General features: G+C 41.8%; 4 protein-coding genes across 6 annotated transcripts in view; 3 read left to right on the top strand and 1 right to left on the bottom strand.

Moving 5' to 3' along the window:
- The window catches only part of LOC149112274 (adenosine receptor A3-like), a 2936-nt gene extending 139 nt beyond the window's left edge, over positions 1–2797 (top strand). The window contains exon 2 of the mRNA XM_089289308.1: positions 615–2797. Within this exon, the coding sequence (XP_089145434.1) occupies positions 615–1664 (1050 nt within the window). The 3' untranslated portion in view covers positions 1665–2797. The remainder of the gene's footprint in view (positions 1–614) is intronic.
- Positions 2798–3322: 525 nt separating this feature from the next.
- On the top strand, positions 3323–6839 carry LOC110046601 (uncharacterized). Its single transcript, XM_020752287.2, has 2 exons — positions 3323–3765; positions 5132–6839. Exons 1-2 carry the CDS (start codon positions 3435–3437, stop codon positions 5617–5619), a joined length of 819 nt encoding a protein of 272 aa, XP_020607946.1. The 5' UTR covers positions 3323–3434; the 3' UTR covers positions 5620–6839.
- A 576-nt stretch (positions 6840–7415) lies between these two features.
- LOC149112273 (uncharacterized) lies at positions 7416–12805 on the top strand. The gene is made up of 2 exons (XM_089290102.1): positions 7416–8147; positions 10916–12805. The coding sequence occupies exons 1-2, from the start codon at positions 7736–7738 to the stop codon at positions 11944–11946; spliced, it is 1443 nt and encodes a 480-aa protein (XP_089146228.1). The 5' UTR covers positions 7416–7735; the 3' UTR covers positions 11947–12805.
- LOC110046596 (WD repeat-containing protein 90-like) overlaps positions 12797–15977 on the bottom strand; it is a 37569-nt gene continuing 34388 nt past the window's right edge. For 2 of the 3 annotated variants that reach the window (XM_089290097.1, XM_089290098.1), the window contains 5 exons: positions 15830–15960; positions 15178–15351; positions 14665–14787; positions 14081–14165; positions 12797–13622 (listed from right to left, as the gene is read on the bottom strand). In XM_089290097.1, coding sequence (XP_089146223.1) covers positions 13468–13622; positions 14081–14165; positions 14665–14787; positions 15178–15351; positions 15830–15960 — 668 coding nt within the window. In that variant the 3' untranslated portion in view covers positions 12797–13467. Of the gene's footprint in view, positions 13623–14080; positions 14166–14664; positions 14788–15177; positions 15377–15829; positions 15961–15977 lie in introns of those variants that run through there. The other variant, XM_089290099.1, reaches the window with a different exon arrangement.

Genomic DNA, 15977 nt, shown 5'->3' with positions numbered 1-15977 from the left:
AAGTGTTAATTAAGGTTTTGGTTTGTCAGTCACTGACAAGCAGATGGTCTTATTACAAGTCTTGTTTCAACCTCGGTTTTCAACGTCATGCCATTCATTTCAATTTTTTTTCTTTTTCAGTCAAAAGACCTAAGTAAATTCGTCCTTTGAACAAATAGTGCACATTATTTCCTGCACAGTGCATTAATGCTGTCGCTCTCGATGTTTTCAGTCTCACTCGCAACAAGGCGATAATATTATATCACCGACAACTCATTCATGACGTCTAAAATGTCCAATTTCATGACAGCCTTTTAGGTTTCTGCAAATACGCGGCTTTTTTTATAACAAACTCACACCAATGACGTTTACTTCTTGGTTTTCTTCTAAGTCTGTTATAAGAAAGTTCAAGAATTTAAATTTCAGAAACTTCGTATTTCTATGTTAGTAAAAACCTTAACAATCTGGAAGAGAAAGTTTTGGAATACTTTACTTTTTGCTTCAGTAAACAAAGGAACTCATTTAAGCCAAAGTACTCCAGCTGGTCCGAAGTAGGCTGGTTAAATAAACTTGGTTAAACTTGTTAGCAGCCATTATTAAGATACAAAAGCAATTTTTAATGACAACTTTGGCAGTTCTCATCGAGTCAGCGCTTAATCTCAAGACCTAATTGTTTTTGTCTAATTCGCTTATCGTCGCCTTGGGAAAGGAAACTCTGTTCGCGAACTTGTTGTATTAAAGAAACGGCAATCAACATCTTGAAGAAATCAACTTGTGATGTGCATGTGAGGCACTTTTTCTCAATCTCCGAAGTGGAAGTCCCCTATTCGATTGTCATCGCTTATTGTGTCTTTAACGGTTTTCTGTCCTATAACGCCATTATGTTGAACATTGTAACAATCCACGCCATAAGAAAAACGTCTTCGTTGCCAAGGACTCTGAAAACATTGCTCCTGAGTCTTGCTGTTTCTGATGTTGGTGTTGCTTTACTGATTCAACCATTTGCCATCTCACTTCTGGTCAAGGGGTTACAAGAAAACTACCCTGCCTGTGGCACGTACAAGGTTTTTGAAATTTTGCTGGTCTTGTTTTCTAAAGCTTCGTTCTATGGTGTCATTGCCATAAGTGTGGACAGGTTCTTAACTATTCACCTTCATCTCAGATATCAGGAACTTGTGACTCATAAGCGTGTGGTTGCTGTGGTGATCTCAATATGGGTGTTAAGTGCATTTGTTTCTTCAATGGTGTTGTGGGTTCCACCTGATAATCGCCCCTTAGTTCTATCCATTGGTACTGTTATTGGTCTTCTTCTTACAACACTGATTTACATCAGGATTTATTTAGCTGTGAGACGCCACAAGAATCAGATACAGGCCCTGCAGGCACAGCATGCAGCACAGACTGGCGAAATCGCAAATTTTACTAGTCTTATTAAATCTGCAGTCGGTATATTCTATGTATATCTTGTCTTTCTGGTTTGTTATTTGCCGATCTTTATCAGTATGGCCGCACTAATAATCTACGGCTTGAACACCGCTTTGAATAGATCATTCCTGTTCTCTTGTACTCTTATATTTCTTAATTCATCTTTGAATCCTGTAATTTACTGCTGGAAGATGAGACACGTTCGAAACGCTGTCCTGAACATACTGGGGAACTTGTCTTGGCACAGAAATCGTCCATGACGCTAATCGTAGAGCCGGCCATGCTATGCCATGATTCTGTTTTCATAGACGTACTTCTGTGACTTCTGTATAGAACAAGGACTGCGACAACAGCATGAAGGAGAGCATATACCAACACCATACTGAAGGACAAGTCCACTAGCATTTGGTAAAATGATAAAACAATTCTGTTACACTTCTGGGTTAAGGTGGCCGAACACAGTTTTGATACCTGTGTTTCAATCTCCTTTTTCTCTAAAACCGTTGACCCTTTGGTCGCCAAAAATGGCTGCACGCAAGTTAACAACACAAACTTCAGATTTTCGATAGCTAGGCTGACGTATTGTGCCGTTGCCATGGCAACATGAATAAATATAAAGACAGGCCTTTAGAATCGGTTTTGTTTGTTTGCAGAAAATCTAGACGTTAGATTTTCTTTTTCATGTGCATGCAACAAGATTGTAACAATGCTCGCAAGTTAGCACTATTTTAATAATAGTTCAACGAAGGGATCTTTAATTATCACTTGTAGAAGTTTAACTGGAATATCTAGAATCGCCTCTGTCAATTTTCATTTTATTTCCATATTCTAGTTACTTGTTTTCTAAAGTATTTTCGTGCCAAATTTCGTAAAATTCTAACGAGTGGTTCTCGAGAAATAGGCGTATTTCCAAGAAAGCTATTCCGCATTCAATCAAACTTTTTTGCCTTACTACGCATGCGCTGCATTTAACTGGGTTCTTTCGGTAAAAAAGAAAAATCTGAGAATTGCTGGGTTCTTTTTGTCGTTACCTTTTCTAAAGAGTAAAGCCATAAATACACTGTTCAATTATGAAAAAAAAGCACAGATAGCGAGGGCATTGACCAAATAAAATGATCGCTGTATCGACGCCATGGTTGCTTTGTGTAATCCTTTTGTGCGTGCTGAATGGCATTAGCAAGAGCGCGCGCGGAAATTGTGTTCGGCCACCTTAACTAATTAATTTACCTCAGTGTGTCTCTGCTTAGAAGTACAAGAATTTCTTGATAATTATAGAAAACCAAAATATAATATGTAAATGACAGTTAGATAAAAATATAGAAGATAAATTCTGAATACAAATGTCTTATACAAAGCTATGATTAATATGTCAAATAAAAAACGTGCGATTTTAACTTAAGTCTTAAGATTTTAACTTAACTCATTATCTTTATTATTGCTGTCTTGTGGACACAGATTTATATGGCCACCATATATTATGAAATGTTATTGTTGAATTATGTTATATAATAGGGGGATCTCCTTAGAAAAGCTTGTATGAGCTTGCTGGGATCTCCTGCTACTCTAAAATGTTATTTATTATATATCACACTGTTGTAATAGATGAGTGGCAAATAAAAAAGAAAGAAAAGAAAGTTGTCTTACTAACAGTTTGGGCACTTTTTATATCGAATGATAGGGCACTCCAAAACTTCGTTGTTTAGCTATAAAAAAAAAATCAACCGCCTAGTTTTCTCGACGAATTCCTTTTGGAGATTTCGGAATCCCTTTAGAAAAGAGCTAAAGAACCAAACTTTTAAGTGAAGAGTGTAGATTTCTTTTTCAATGCTTAGCTATGAGAGGGTGCCTGCAGGTTCGTAATTATCTTTTTTGTAGGAATGATGAAATAATAATAAAAAAAATTATGGCATCCTTTCAAAGATTTGTTCAACTGCAGGTTTACTTGACATTCCGAATTTCCCCTTCTACGTTCCAAATTTTCGTTTGCCAGCTAAGTTCCAGGCTTTCGCGGTCCAAGCCCTCGATTTAACATGGCGGATGCTGGTACTGGCAAAGTTGGATTACGAAAGTTTACGACTGATGTGTCTTTATACGAAAGAGGGAGGCCGGAATACTCAGAGGAATCCGTTGAATTTCTTCTCAATCGTGTCGACGCGTTGGCTTCTGACAACCAAGAGCCGATAAAACTTTTGGAGATTGCAGCTGGAACTGGGAAATTTACACGAGCGATGGTTCGGGTTCTGGCGGCAAAGAAAGCAAACGTGGATATAATTGCCAGTGATTCTCAGGAGGTGATGTGCGACATGTTTCGACGCGTTGTACCTGGCATTGAAATGTTGCGCTTTCCAGCAGAGAACATTGGTAAGGATTAAGATACACCTCCCATTGACCTGTGCTTTACAATACTTGACTTCTCCTTCTGGCCGAGATGTAGTAATCTTGCACTATGGGGTGCCCCCTGATCACCACCCCCAATCCCCTCGAATGTGGTTCTAATAGGCATTCCTACAAAATTTGCTACAAGCACCCCCTTCCAAAAATCAGGGTGCCCATTGCACCTGGGGGAGGGGGGGGGGGAATACTCCCAGGAAATTTGGGTGGGGGTGTGAGGCTTGCTTCTCAAAACATTTACCCTATTTATGACCAAAATCTGTGATTTTCCTTACCCTATTTATGACCTGACCAAATATTTGATACTGGCCTATTTTTGACCTGACCCTTTCATCAATACCCTGTTTCACATCTGCCTTATAATTAGTAATACCTAGTTCAGACTGATGTTAAAGGTGTTTTGAAGGACTTTTATTGAGTCTCATTGATAATGATGGAAAAGTAGCTTCTTCTGAAAAACTTAACCAATTCAAGACTAGAGTGCAAAGACCATACCCTATTAATGACCAAAACGGCTGAAAAACCATACCTATATCCCATAAAAGGGACTAGACTGATAATAATGTAGTTTGCTTCCTTATTTGAGAATGTTTTTTACGGAACATATTGACTTGGAATAAACAACAGAATTGTTTTGGTACTCTGCCAAGCCCTATTGTTTCAATTCTCAAGTTACAATGCCACTTTGATTCCCAATGTTAATGCTAAAAAACAAATAGCACCCTCTACCTAGCCTCTGGGGCTTATCTTGTTCCAGGTTGGGTTGTTATGACAATTAAGTTTGTATCTTTGATTTTGTAATTTTGTCCGTAGTTACCCCAGTTTTACTTATACCGGTATATGTAATGTAATGTAATGTATGTAGCTTTGTAAAGTTTTAAGTTTTTCTTTTCTTTTTGGTTTTAAGTGGTATGTAACTGGTATATGTAGTGCGGTATTGTTCTATAGTGCATTGTAATTTTTATGGTACTGTCAGTATTGTAATTCTGTTTTTGTTTTGTTGTTGTTTTTTTTTATTTCAAGATACAAGTAAAGTAAATTCATCTAAAAAAAAAACATCAGGCCCAGACTGAACCTCATTGTTTTTAGCCCAAAGTTGGAAGAACCATTCCCCTCCCCTAAATTTGCCAATGATTTGCTTTTTTGAATTTGCTAAATTTTTGCTAAAAGTAAATTAAATTCATCTTAAAAAAAAAAAAACAAAAAAAAAACAGGCCTAGACTGAACCTCATTGTTTTTAGCCCAAAGTTAGTGCAACCATTCCCCTCCTCTAAATTTGCCAATGATTTGGTTTTTGAATTTGCTTATTTTTAAAACTCTTGCTTTGATCTTTCAGCGCTTCCAGATGAGAGCGTTCCAGTAGTTATTTGTGCCCAGTCATTTCACTGGTTTGCTAGCGAAAAGTCAGTTGCTGAAGTTTGTCGTGTTCTTAAACCAGGAGGCAAGTATGGTATGATCTGGAACCACAGAGATTGGTCTGTTCCGTGGGTGAGGGCTATACAGGACATAGTCGATCCATTTGTGAGACAGAAGGATATGCCAGCAGATCCTAGAGAACTACAATGGATGGAGAGTATAGATAAGTCTGGCAAATTTACAACTGTAGAAAGGGACACTAACTTTAGAATTTATCTGGAAGGAGACATTGATAAAATAGTGTCTGTTATAATGTGTATAAGTGCTATAACCCAGAGTAGTGAAGAAAAGAGGGCTATGGCTGAATCTAATATCAGAGATATTCTTACAAATCACCCAGATCTGAAAGGAACCCAAGTGTACAAGCTACCATATATCACAGATATTTGTTGGTGTACAAAGAAATAACAAGACTCACAAAGGTAATAAAAAATCAACTCAGTGTTAGTAATTTGAAAGAATTACAAAGGGGGAATAAATTTTGATGATTTGAAAAACCTATAGAACAGGGATCTGAATCAAATAATTTAATTGGCATAGTACTGCAAGGTTCAGCATCTGCTGTAACTTCGTTGGCCGAGGTTAGTTGGTTGAATGTTGGGGTTTTATTTGTTTAGTAGTCTAGTGGCAAGCACTAACAGTTGATGGCAAATTACCTTGGGTAATAACAAAGTCATGGTCAAAAATGTCTATTGATTCAAGCTAACAGACTATTTATCCCTGATTTGATCTGAATTGTTAGTGTAGTAAATCAATGCACCATGGATTAGTGGCAATCCCAGTGGCTATTAACCCTTTAAATCCCAGGGGTGATCAAAATAAAATTTCTCATCACAATACCAATACATTATCAAGCAAACAGGTGATAAGTCAATAAAGAAAATCATCACTTAAGTGACACTGTCCAGATGTACCACCAGTTTCTCATAACTGATATTAAAAGAACTGTATGGCTGTAAGTAAGAAGAAATCACATTTTGAACTTGGGACTAAACTAAAAGATTAAGAAAACTATTTTATAGTAAATGTACTGCAGGCTAGTACATTTCCAAAGTAGCTGTCTCAGTGGTTATAAATTCAGTGTAAGAGATTTCCTGCTTCAGTATATATACTAACAGTAAGTGTGTTGTAGGTTAGTGAATGCAAGGTTGAATGTTGTGTACATGTACATGTACTCCCTGTGCATTTCAAACAGTTACATGAGATTGAGCAATAGGTACTCATGCTTCTTTCTGCTTGAAAATATACGTAGTTAACAATTTACATGTACTAAAGAAAAATGCAAGCCGGCTCTTTACTTGTGGCAATAGCGATACAATTCTTCACCCAATAATGAAAATGAAAGTAAGGTGTTTGATTGAAAGTTTGAATGTATCATATACAGTGTGGCTAGTAATAATTTAATCACTTATGATGTGGGAGACATTATTACAATAATAAACTAATACTGAATAATCACAGATTATGCTAGGGCCACTTGCAGCCTGCAGTATAAGATGGATTATATGAAGATAAAGGAGACAAATAGGTTGGTAACACATTGTTATATGAGGCGACTGTTCTGAAGTATATTTGTTATTTATGATCATAACAATAAAATTGCACATTGCATTATCTTTTCCCACAAATCTCATGCAATATTATTTGGAGAAGTACTTGATTATCAGTTTATCCCAAAGATGTTTCATTTTGATAATCCTTCAGGATCTTCATAAATACTCTTGGACCCTGTAAGGATCCTGCCATGATCCTCAAGGAATCCTGTTAAGAACTTTTTTAAAGCTCCTGGGTAAATTCTTATCACATCTTTGATGTTGCTGAAAGATCCTTGCAAAGATCTTTACACTAATCTTTGCTGTGATCTTTGTTGAGATTCTCTTCATATAGAAGGCCATCAAGGAATGTCCTGCAAGGCTCATCAGGTAAGCCAGGCAATAGTAAACCCAATGAGGAACAGTAGTCAAGACTGAGATAATTATCTGAATGACACTTGAGAACTCACAAAGATTTGGCTTTGAGAAGAATAATTTTATGAAAGCTTATGGTAAAGACAAAACCAACCTAGTTACAACATTGAGCAATTATTTTACATAACCACCATCCTAATGGTGTATTCAAGTTAGGAATTGGACACTTCTTAATGTATCATTGTATGAGTGAATTCAAAGCATAGGCACACATTCAGTCACAACATAACATGTAATGTGGCTAAATATCATTTAGGCAAGGTTAAACTCGAGCTAATGCAACTAGCTAGTGTGCCCATCCAGCTAATATCATTTAGGCAAGTTAAATATGAGCTTATGCAGCCAGCGGTTTCCGCGTTTGGGAGTACGTGACCTGTGGGGCGGCCTTCAGGGGTTTTGCAGGGGTTTATGGTTCATTGCATAATAGTGTTGTAGTGTATTCTGCTGATTGTTGCGGATCAGTTGCACTGCTTTGCTCGCGAATCATTGCGGATTCTTGCCTCTTCGTTGCCTTTGTTCTCTTTCAAGAGCTGTTGTCTATCATTGTTTATACAATAATGACGGCCAGGTCAACCCGTAACAGTCAAGCGGCGGCCTTCGATGCCATTGTTTCTGTTGCTGAGACGACTCGACCACGTCCCAATGATGCAAATCTCCCTCCATCAACTTCACAGACGCCGGTCGTTCCTTCGACGTCTCAAGCTCAGCCTGCTGATCAGCCTTCTCCCGCTTTCTTGGCATCGGTTATCAATGCGGTCAAGCAAGCCCTCGCGGCCGAGCAAGCTTCAAATTTGCCATTGACGCCTCCAGTTTCTTCATCCACGAGTGTGCCGGAGGCGGCCATGCCTGGGGGCGTTCCTCCATCGTCTCTATCTTCTGGCCAGCTAGATGCTCAAGTCTCAGCCCTGGCAGCCTCTGGCGTTGGCTTTCCGCCAGTTTCGGCGGTCGCTGCGAGCGCTACGGCGCAAGGTAGGCCCAATTTTGTTGTGCCTTCTTTTGTTTCTACGTTTGCCTCGCCAATACCCGCACTCGCAACTTCTTCGTCCAATTCCGCTATTGGGACCGCGTCGCTCGCTCTCGGCGGTGTTTCTTCGCCGGCCCAGTCGCCTATACTGCATCAGGCTTTCGTGGTTGGCCCTGGGTTTTCGCCCATTCCAGCGAAGCTCGTAAGCCAGATTGTGGCTGGGAAGTTTGTAGAGCTGAACGAGCTGCTTTCGGTTAACATAGTTTCAACTGAGTCCGAGCCTCAGTTGCTGCTCGACGGTCGGTTGGTGCTAACTTCGACACCTAAAAAACCTAAACGGCGCATTGAGGATATATCGAGTTGGCTGGAGGCTTTCTCAGTGTACAGCCTCATTTTGTCGTCCCACTTCCCTCAGCGGTGGAGGGATTTGCTGCAATACCAGCTTTTGATTCTCCGCACATATCGCCAGTTCGCCGGTCGGGTTTGGTTGGCGTATGATCGGGCCTTCCGCGAACACGCTGCCGCAACGAACTTGACGGACTGGTCGGCCATAAATGTCCAGTTGTTTAATTTCCACGCGGCTGGGGCCTCTGTCCGTCCTGGCCGTGAATTGTCAGATGAATCCACGGAGCCACATGGAGCTACGTCTTCCCACATTATTTGCAAATCGTGGAACCGAGGCCGTTGTGTTGCTCCTTCGTCATCATGCCGTTTTGCACACAAATGCTCCAGCTGCTTTGGTCCGCACCGCGTTGGAGCTTGCCCTGGCGAGCCACCAAGCCAGTCCCGAGCTTCTCCCAAACGGCAAGCTGACTCTTTTCCTTCTCGCTCGAGCAGCAAGTCCAGGCGCTAAGCGATTGAAGTAGCAGACTTTAATAGTTGTCATTAGGCCCTCCCATACTGTTTTGACTTTGCTGTTAGGGTGGAGGACTTCTAGCTGCAGGTTTAGGTGCGAATAGACACTATCAGATTGGTTGTTTGTCATTTGCCGCGTTATGTTTGTTATTTCCCACCACTCTATGTTGTTGTTCGTTCGTTTTAGGAGGGCATATTTACCACTTGTATTTTTTTTTTTTTTTTTTTTTTTTTTTTTGACCTTTTGTGCTTGAATTAAATCTAGTCGCTTCAGTTTTATTTTCGTGGCATTTGTTGTTTACCAGGTTGTGCATCAATTAGGGGGTTTGGGTTGGGGTTAGATATTATGGGGCCAGGTATTGACTCCTGTTCTATTTGTGTTCCTTCCCTAGTTCCTCTCCCCCCAGTTTCAGCAGTCACTCCTCTGCAGGCGGAGCAGTTTGCCTGGGAGTTGCGGCTCCATCCCCATCAACAGCAGGTTCATTTTGTATTGGATGGAATCCGTCACGGGTTCAAATTGGGCTTCTGCCCGGCCCAAAAGCTTAAGGCGGCTAAGAAAAACAAACCATCTGCGCACCAGCATCAGTCTGTCATTGACGACTATTTAGCCAATGAGGTGTCGTTGGGAAGGGTGGCTGGCCCGTTCGATTCCCCCCCCTTCCCCAACCTCCAAGTCAGTAGCTTTGGTGTTATTCCAAAGAAGGGCCAACCAGGAAAGTGGCGCCTCATTGTGGACTTGTCTTCCCCAGGGGGGGCTAGTGTCAATGATGGGATCAACCCAGATGAGTTTACCCTCCACTACATAACTGTGGATCAAATTATTCGCCTAGTGTCTCGACTGGGAAAGGGGGCCCTCATGGCTAAGTTCGATGTCGAGGCTGCTTACCGCAATGTTCCTGTTCATCCATCTGACCGTTATTTGCTGGGGATGAAGTGGCGTAATCAATACTATGTGGATCTGGCTCTCCCCTTTGGCCTTCGATCAGCTCCTTTCATCTTCAATGCGATAGCAGACATGGTTGAGTGGATCCTCGTGCATTCTTACCAGATTCCAGACCTGCTGCACTACCTTGACGACTTCATCACTGCTGGCCCTCCTGAGTCATCTCAGTGTGCGCACAACTTGAGTATTGCAGTGTCAGTATGCAGACGTTTGGGCTTGCCACTTCACCCCGGCAAGTGTGTGGGCCCCTCAACTGTGCTCGTGGTCCTAGGTATTGAGCTGGATTCCGTTAATCAAATCGCTCGTCTCCCCGCCGAGAAATTGTCCGCTTTGCGAGATCTCATTACTTCTTGGCTTTCTCGAAAATGGTGCAATAGGCAGGAGTTAGAATCTCTCATTGGCCATCTGCATCATGCGGCAAAAGTGGTCTGGCCTGGGAGAACCTTCTTGCGTCGCATGATCGACCTGTTATGCTGCTTTCGCAAAAGGGATCACCCGGTTCGCCTTAACAGGGAATTTCACTTGGACCTCCTGTGGTGGCACCAATTCTTGTCAGATTGGCACGGTGTCAGCTTTTGGCTGTTCCCAGGTTTATTGCCAGAGGCAGACGTCGAGGTGGCTTCTGATGCAGCTGGATCAATTGGTTATGGAGCATACTTCAAGGGCCTTTGGTTTGCTGGTTCCTGGGCTCCTTCTCAACAACAGCATTCCATCGCTTATAAGGAGCTCTTTCCAGTTGTCATCGCTGCTCATGTTTGGGGACACATGTGGTGCAAGAAGCATGTCCTTTTCCGTTCAGACAACGATGCTGTCGTCCATGTTTTGAATTCCAGGACTTCTAAAGTACCGTGTTTGATGCGATTACTGCGCAGCCTGCTTCTGGCAGCCGCTCATCATAGTTTTTCCTTTTCTGCCCAACATGTACCTGGGGTTAACAATCAGATAGCTGATGCTTTGTCTCGCTTTCGTTGGCAGGACTTCAGGCAGTTGGTCCCGGATGCACAGCTTCACCCTACATGGATCCCGCCGGAGCTTCTGGCGGACTTGACTTCTCTGCCCTAGAGCAACAGTGCTTTTCCTTTCTGTCTCAAGGGCTCGCCCCCTCGACACGCCGTTCATACACTTCAGCACAATCAAAGTTCATTTCCTTTTGCCGTCAGCTTGGCAAGTTACATCCTTCTGGGTCCCCGTGCCCAGCAGACGAATGGACACTTTGCCTCTTTGTCACGTTTCTTGCGAGAACTATTCAGCACTCATCTATCAAGGTGTATCTGTCTGGGGTTAGAGCCCTTCATATTGAACAAGGGTTCCCTGACCCACTTATGAATTGCCTTCGTCTTCAACGGGTTGTACGTGGAATCAAGCGCTGTCAAGGCTCTCCTTCTTCTTCGCGACTTCCCATTACTGATGACCTGATGTTGGTTATTTGGCGGTCTCTTGACCTTTGCCTCCCGGACCATTGCATGTTCTGGGCAGCTTGTTCATTGGGATATTTTGGCTTCCTTCGCGCGTCCGAGTTCACTGTTCCCAACCTGTCTAGCTTCTCGTCATCTCTGCACTTGGGTGTTCAGGATGTTGCGGTGGATTCACCTTCAGCCCCATCATGCATGCGCATTAAGATTAAAGGTTCCAAGACTGATCCGTTTCGGAAGGGCTGTCTCATTCACATCGGCGTTGGTAGGCATCCATTGTGTGCAGTGCATGCTCTTATGACTTACCTTGCGCTCAGGGGTGATGCTCCAGGCCCCCTGTTTTTGTTCCAGAGTGGTCAGCCCCTCTCACGTTCTGTGTTGACGGATTGGCTTCGGCAGATCATGGTCTCCGCCAGGATTCCTGGTAACTTCTCAAGCCATAGCTTTCGTATAGGGGCTGCTACTGTCGCTGCTCGCAATGGAGTACCAGATCATTTGATTCAGTCCATGGGCCGCTGGTCAAGCAATGCCTATCAGCTCTACATTAGGACCCCGTCGGATGCCTTAGCTGCCCTCTCTAAAAAATTGGCTTGAGGAAAGCATTTGCGCTACCTGGAACGCCCTTTGGAGCTTATCTCTGGTTGCTGTAGCATGATGTTCCTGGGTCTTTCTTTTGGACTTGCAGTCCACCGTGGCTAGCTTCCTAGGTATGTGTTTATTTTGCATTTGCCCTTTATACCAGCTGAGTGGTGCTTGGGGGTAGGTTTGGGGGGATCGGAGGTACCATGTCACCCTGTCCCTGGGTCCCTCCTTTCTCCAAGCACCAGGAGAAGGGTTTCATCTGGGTGGTTCCTGCTTTCCAGGGTTGCCATGGATACCTCCTAGCGGCTTATGGCTTTGGCACCCCGCTAACCTTTAAGGCACCAGTTCCCAAGCTCATCTATTTGCGATGAGTTTAAATGTGGCTAAATATCATTTAGGCAAGGTTAAACTCGAGCTAATGCAACTAGCTAGTGTGCCCATCCAGCTAATATCATTTAGGCAAGTTAAATATGAGCTTATGCAGCCAGCGGTTTCCGCGTTTGGGAGTACGTGACCTGTGGGGCGGCCTTCAGGGGTTTTGCAGGGGTTTATGGTTCATTGCATAATAGTGTTGTAGTGTATTCTGCTGATTGTTGCGGATCAGTTGCACTGCTTTGCTCGCGAATCATTGCGGATTCTTGCACCCTCTCCTCCCTCCCGTTTTGTTCTTGGTCAGGGTAAGTATTCTTCAGGTAAGTAGATTCCACTGAATTTCTTTCAGTGTGACGGTGCCGGTTAGCGGACGCTCATTGGGTGGTTCCTGCTTTCCAGGGTTGCCATGGATACCTCCTAGCGGCTTATGGCTTTGGCACCCCGCTAACCTTTAAGGCACCAGTTCCCAAGCTCATCTATTTGCGATGAGTTTAATTTATGGTAACGCAGCTAGTTTATGAGTACATATGCTGCTATGTGAAAGAATGAAGGTTGTAGGAAGTTAGACAATTATTATAAACTATAACTTGATGTATTGTACAACAAAATATTCTCACTTTATATTAGATAATACAGCAGTGATATTTATGCATGAATGGTTCATATGTGAACTGTCACTGACTTGAGGTAGTGACTACACTTTCCTTACAGCTTGGAGCATTAGCGAACAATTGAATTTTGAAAGCCTTTTTACACTGGTAGCTTTGCTTTGTACACATGGCTGATTCCAGGGTGTGCACATAAAACTGTTTCCTTAGGAAGGTTTAAAAAACAATTTATTTGCATAAATACTTGTTAAACCCGCCCCGTTTCCCACAGACTAATGATGATGATGATGACAACAATGACGATGACAATGACGATGATGACAGCAGTCACCAAAACTCAGCCATTTCTGGAAATTTGCCCCTATGATGGTTAAAACTATCTTTTTTCTACACAAAGCTTTAATTTGACTGTAAAGTATTGACCTTGTGAGGGAGACCATGACCTGGTCCACCCAACCTGCCGTCTAGACTACAGTGTAGCCATCGGGTATTGCCACATGGGTCATTTTCTGTTAGAAACCTTTCCACAAATGCCTTGATAAGCAGGATCCTGTTACGCCTTGACATTCCACATCAAGATTTCTGCATGGCTTGTTGAACACAGCAATTCCCCTGATGGTGCAAACTTTACATTGTTAACAACATCACAGTGTCCCAGAAAGTCTTGAAAACTTCCCTCACTGTAGTCCATAAGTTTGACAAGTCGTTCTAGAAACATGGCAAAACAGATAATCAAAGTCAGTATGACTATGGTAAACATAACTCTTTCAATGACTTGTCGTTGAATAAAGTTATTACTTAAGAAAATGTTACTATGTGAACCCTTTCACTCTCAGATTGACCTATTGGGTAACCACTCAGGTGGTTACTCAGTTGTGTTTCAAGTACTGTTTAATACATTGTACAAGGTGGTTCTAACTTGAAAGTCTGTAAAAGAAACTGCAATGTGTATTATAACCATTTCAACGAAAATTATTGAAAAGTAATGTTATGCCATAGTAAGTCTATTTGGAATTTTCTTGTATGTATTTTTATACTCTTATTCCTTCCTGTTACAGTAGGTATACATATGTCTGTAACTGAAATTCTAGTCAGTAGTGGCATCTGTCACTATTTAAACCATCTAGACACTATTAAACAGAACTCTTCTCTGATGCAGCTTGTACCTTCTGTTGCAAAAGCAATGAGATGCCCTTTGGGTGATATATCCATGGACGTCACCCACTGTGTCAATGGAGCAGCGCGTACTACCTGAAAAGAGGCATGTTAAGAGTCAAAGTTATTCACTGATGGGAAGCCAAGACAGAAAAATATTATCACCATGAGTATAGGAATAGTCCAGTTTCAAATTCGCCATGACTGCTGATTAAAAGCACTGAGAATGCATTTGCATAGGGTTAGCCTTGACCTAAAAAAATATTCACAAATTAAACAATACACGGAGCTGTAAACAGGTCATCTTCTCACTGGAATTTGTAAATATTTTACTTTAGGTCAAGGTTAACCCTGTGCAAATGTGTTCTCAGTACTCTTAAGCAGCCATCATGGCGAATTCGAAACTGGACTATTGCTTGTTATTTTCTGTTCAATGATTGCATTGCCACTAATTTACTAGAAAGTAAGTGAAACTGCAAAAATGAACTTAAATAACTTAAAACTTAAAATAAGGGGCATGGAAAGAAAAAGGAACAGATAATGAGAAGAAATGATAGTAAAAGTGATGGATGACATTTGGCTTGATCCACAGTACCTTTTTCTGAGACAGACTGTAGAACTGCACAACTTTTTGCATTCCATAACCAGTGTAGACAACAATGTCAGGGTCTGTAGGAGAGAACTGAGCCAGGCTGGGAGGTAGCTGAGAAAACTGAGCCTATAAAAGGAGATTATTAAACCATGTATTAAGCATTGTAGTGGGCAACATTAAGACTGAAAATGCATGACAATGATGCCAGTCATGCTTCAGACCTTGCCCTCTTGAGTCTAGTGTACCTGAATGTTAGACTGATTGACACTCCAGTTTACCAGGATAGGGTTCAAGTTAGCCTGTTTACAGTTAACTCCAATTTATTATCGCATTAAACATGATATATTCTTAAAATACTCATTGTCGCCTCAGTAATTTAATACTTTATTTTCTGAACAAAAACGCATTAAAGTAAGACAACCAGTCTCCCCAATACCAGCTACTGTATGGTTTATATTCATATGTGAAACAGAACATAAGTTTCACAACAATATTGTTGTGTGACTACACACGTACAGGGTCTCCCCTCCTGATAGCTTTTCCATCCAGTCCAATGGGTGGGGCAGGGAACGTCAGCCAGTCAACCAACTCACAGAAGTCTTTGGACCAATCAGCACTCCAGATACTAACACGACGATCAGCACTTGCTGCCAGCCACAACAATGGAGATGATAAAGAGTACTGTTGATCCTGAATTAAGGCAATCCAAAAATTACTGAAACCAAGTGTAAACAGCAAACCAGAAATAAACTACACATCTAGGCAGACTTTCAAGGAAGACATAATATAATGATTCAGTTTGGCATGCCTCCTACTAGCAAGTGCTCCCCCTTGAGTGCTGTTTTATTAACAAGCACCTGTATTAAAAGATGTGATCCCTTACAGCACAGAGTAGAGAAGAATTTAGTAGGACCAGATTGCAGGTTAACCACAACCATCTATTCCTCTAAGACCCTTACGAAACCACTGTTAATAAGGGGAATGATTGTGAAGCCCAAAAAAGTTCTTTGTTGTATGTTTTTGGTCTTGACAGTGCACAAAGCACAACTACAGCTGTTTCATTACGATTAAGGAAAAAAAAACAATAGAAACACAGAGTTGTGGGCCTTCCAAAATAAATCTCCTTCTATAGCCCACTGAAAATGAAAGTTCGGAAAGCTACATTCACCTTAACAGATGATGCATGAATGCATGTGATTGGTGCTCCCTTATGGTCATTCAGTAGTCTGACTGTCAGCCCTGTAGAGGGACTACTTATTGCCAGTAAGCCATCTTCTGCTCCACTGATTATCACTCTTCCTGCATAGTTTACAAAA

Source organism: Orbicella faveolata, unplaced genomic scaffold (assembly GCF_042242905.1).
Source record: "Orbicella faveolata isolate gen_17 unplaced genomic scaffold, um_ofav_v1 contig_2, whole genome shotgun sequence".
NCBI lineage: Eukaryota > Metazoa > Cnidaria > Anthozoa > Scleractinia > Merulinidae > Orbicella > Orbicella faveolata.
Note: the sequence above shows the minus strand (reverse complement) of the source record. Positions and strands in the feature narration are given on the sequence as shown.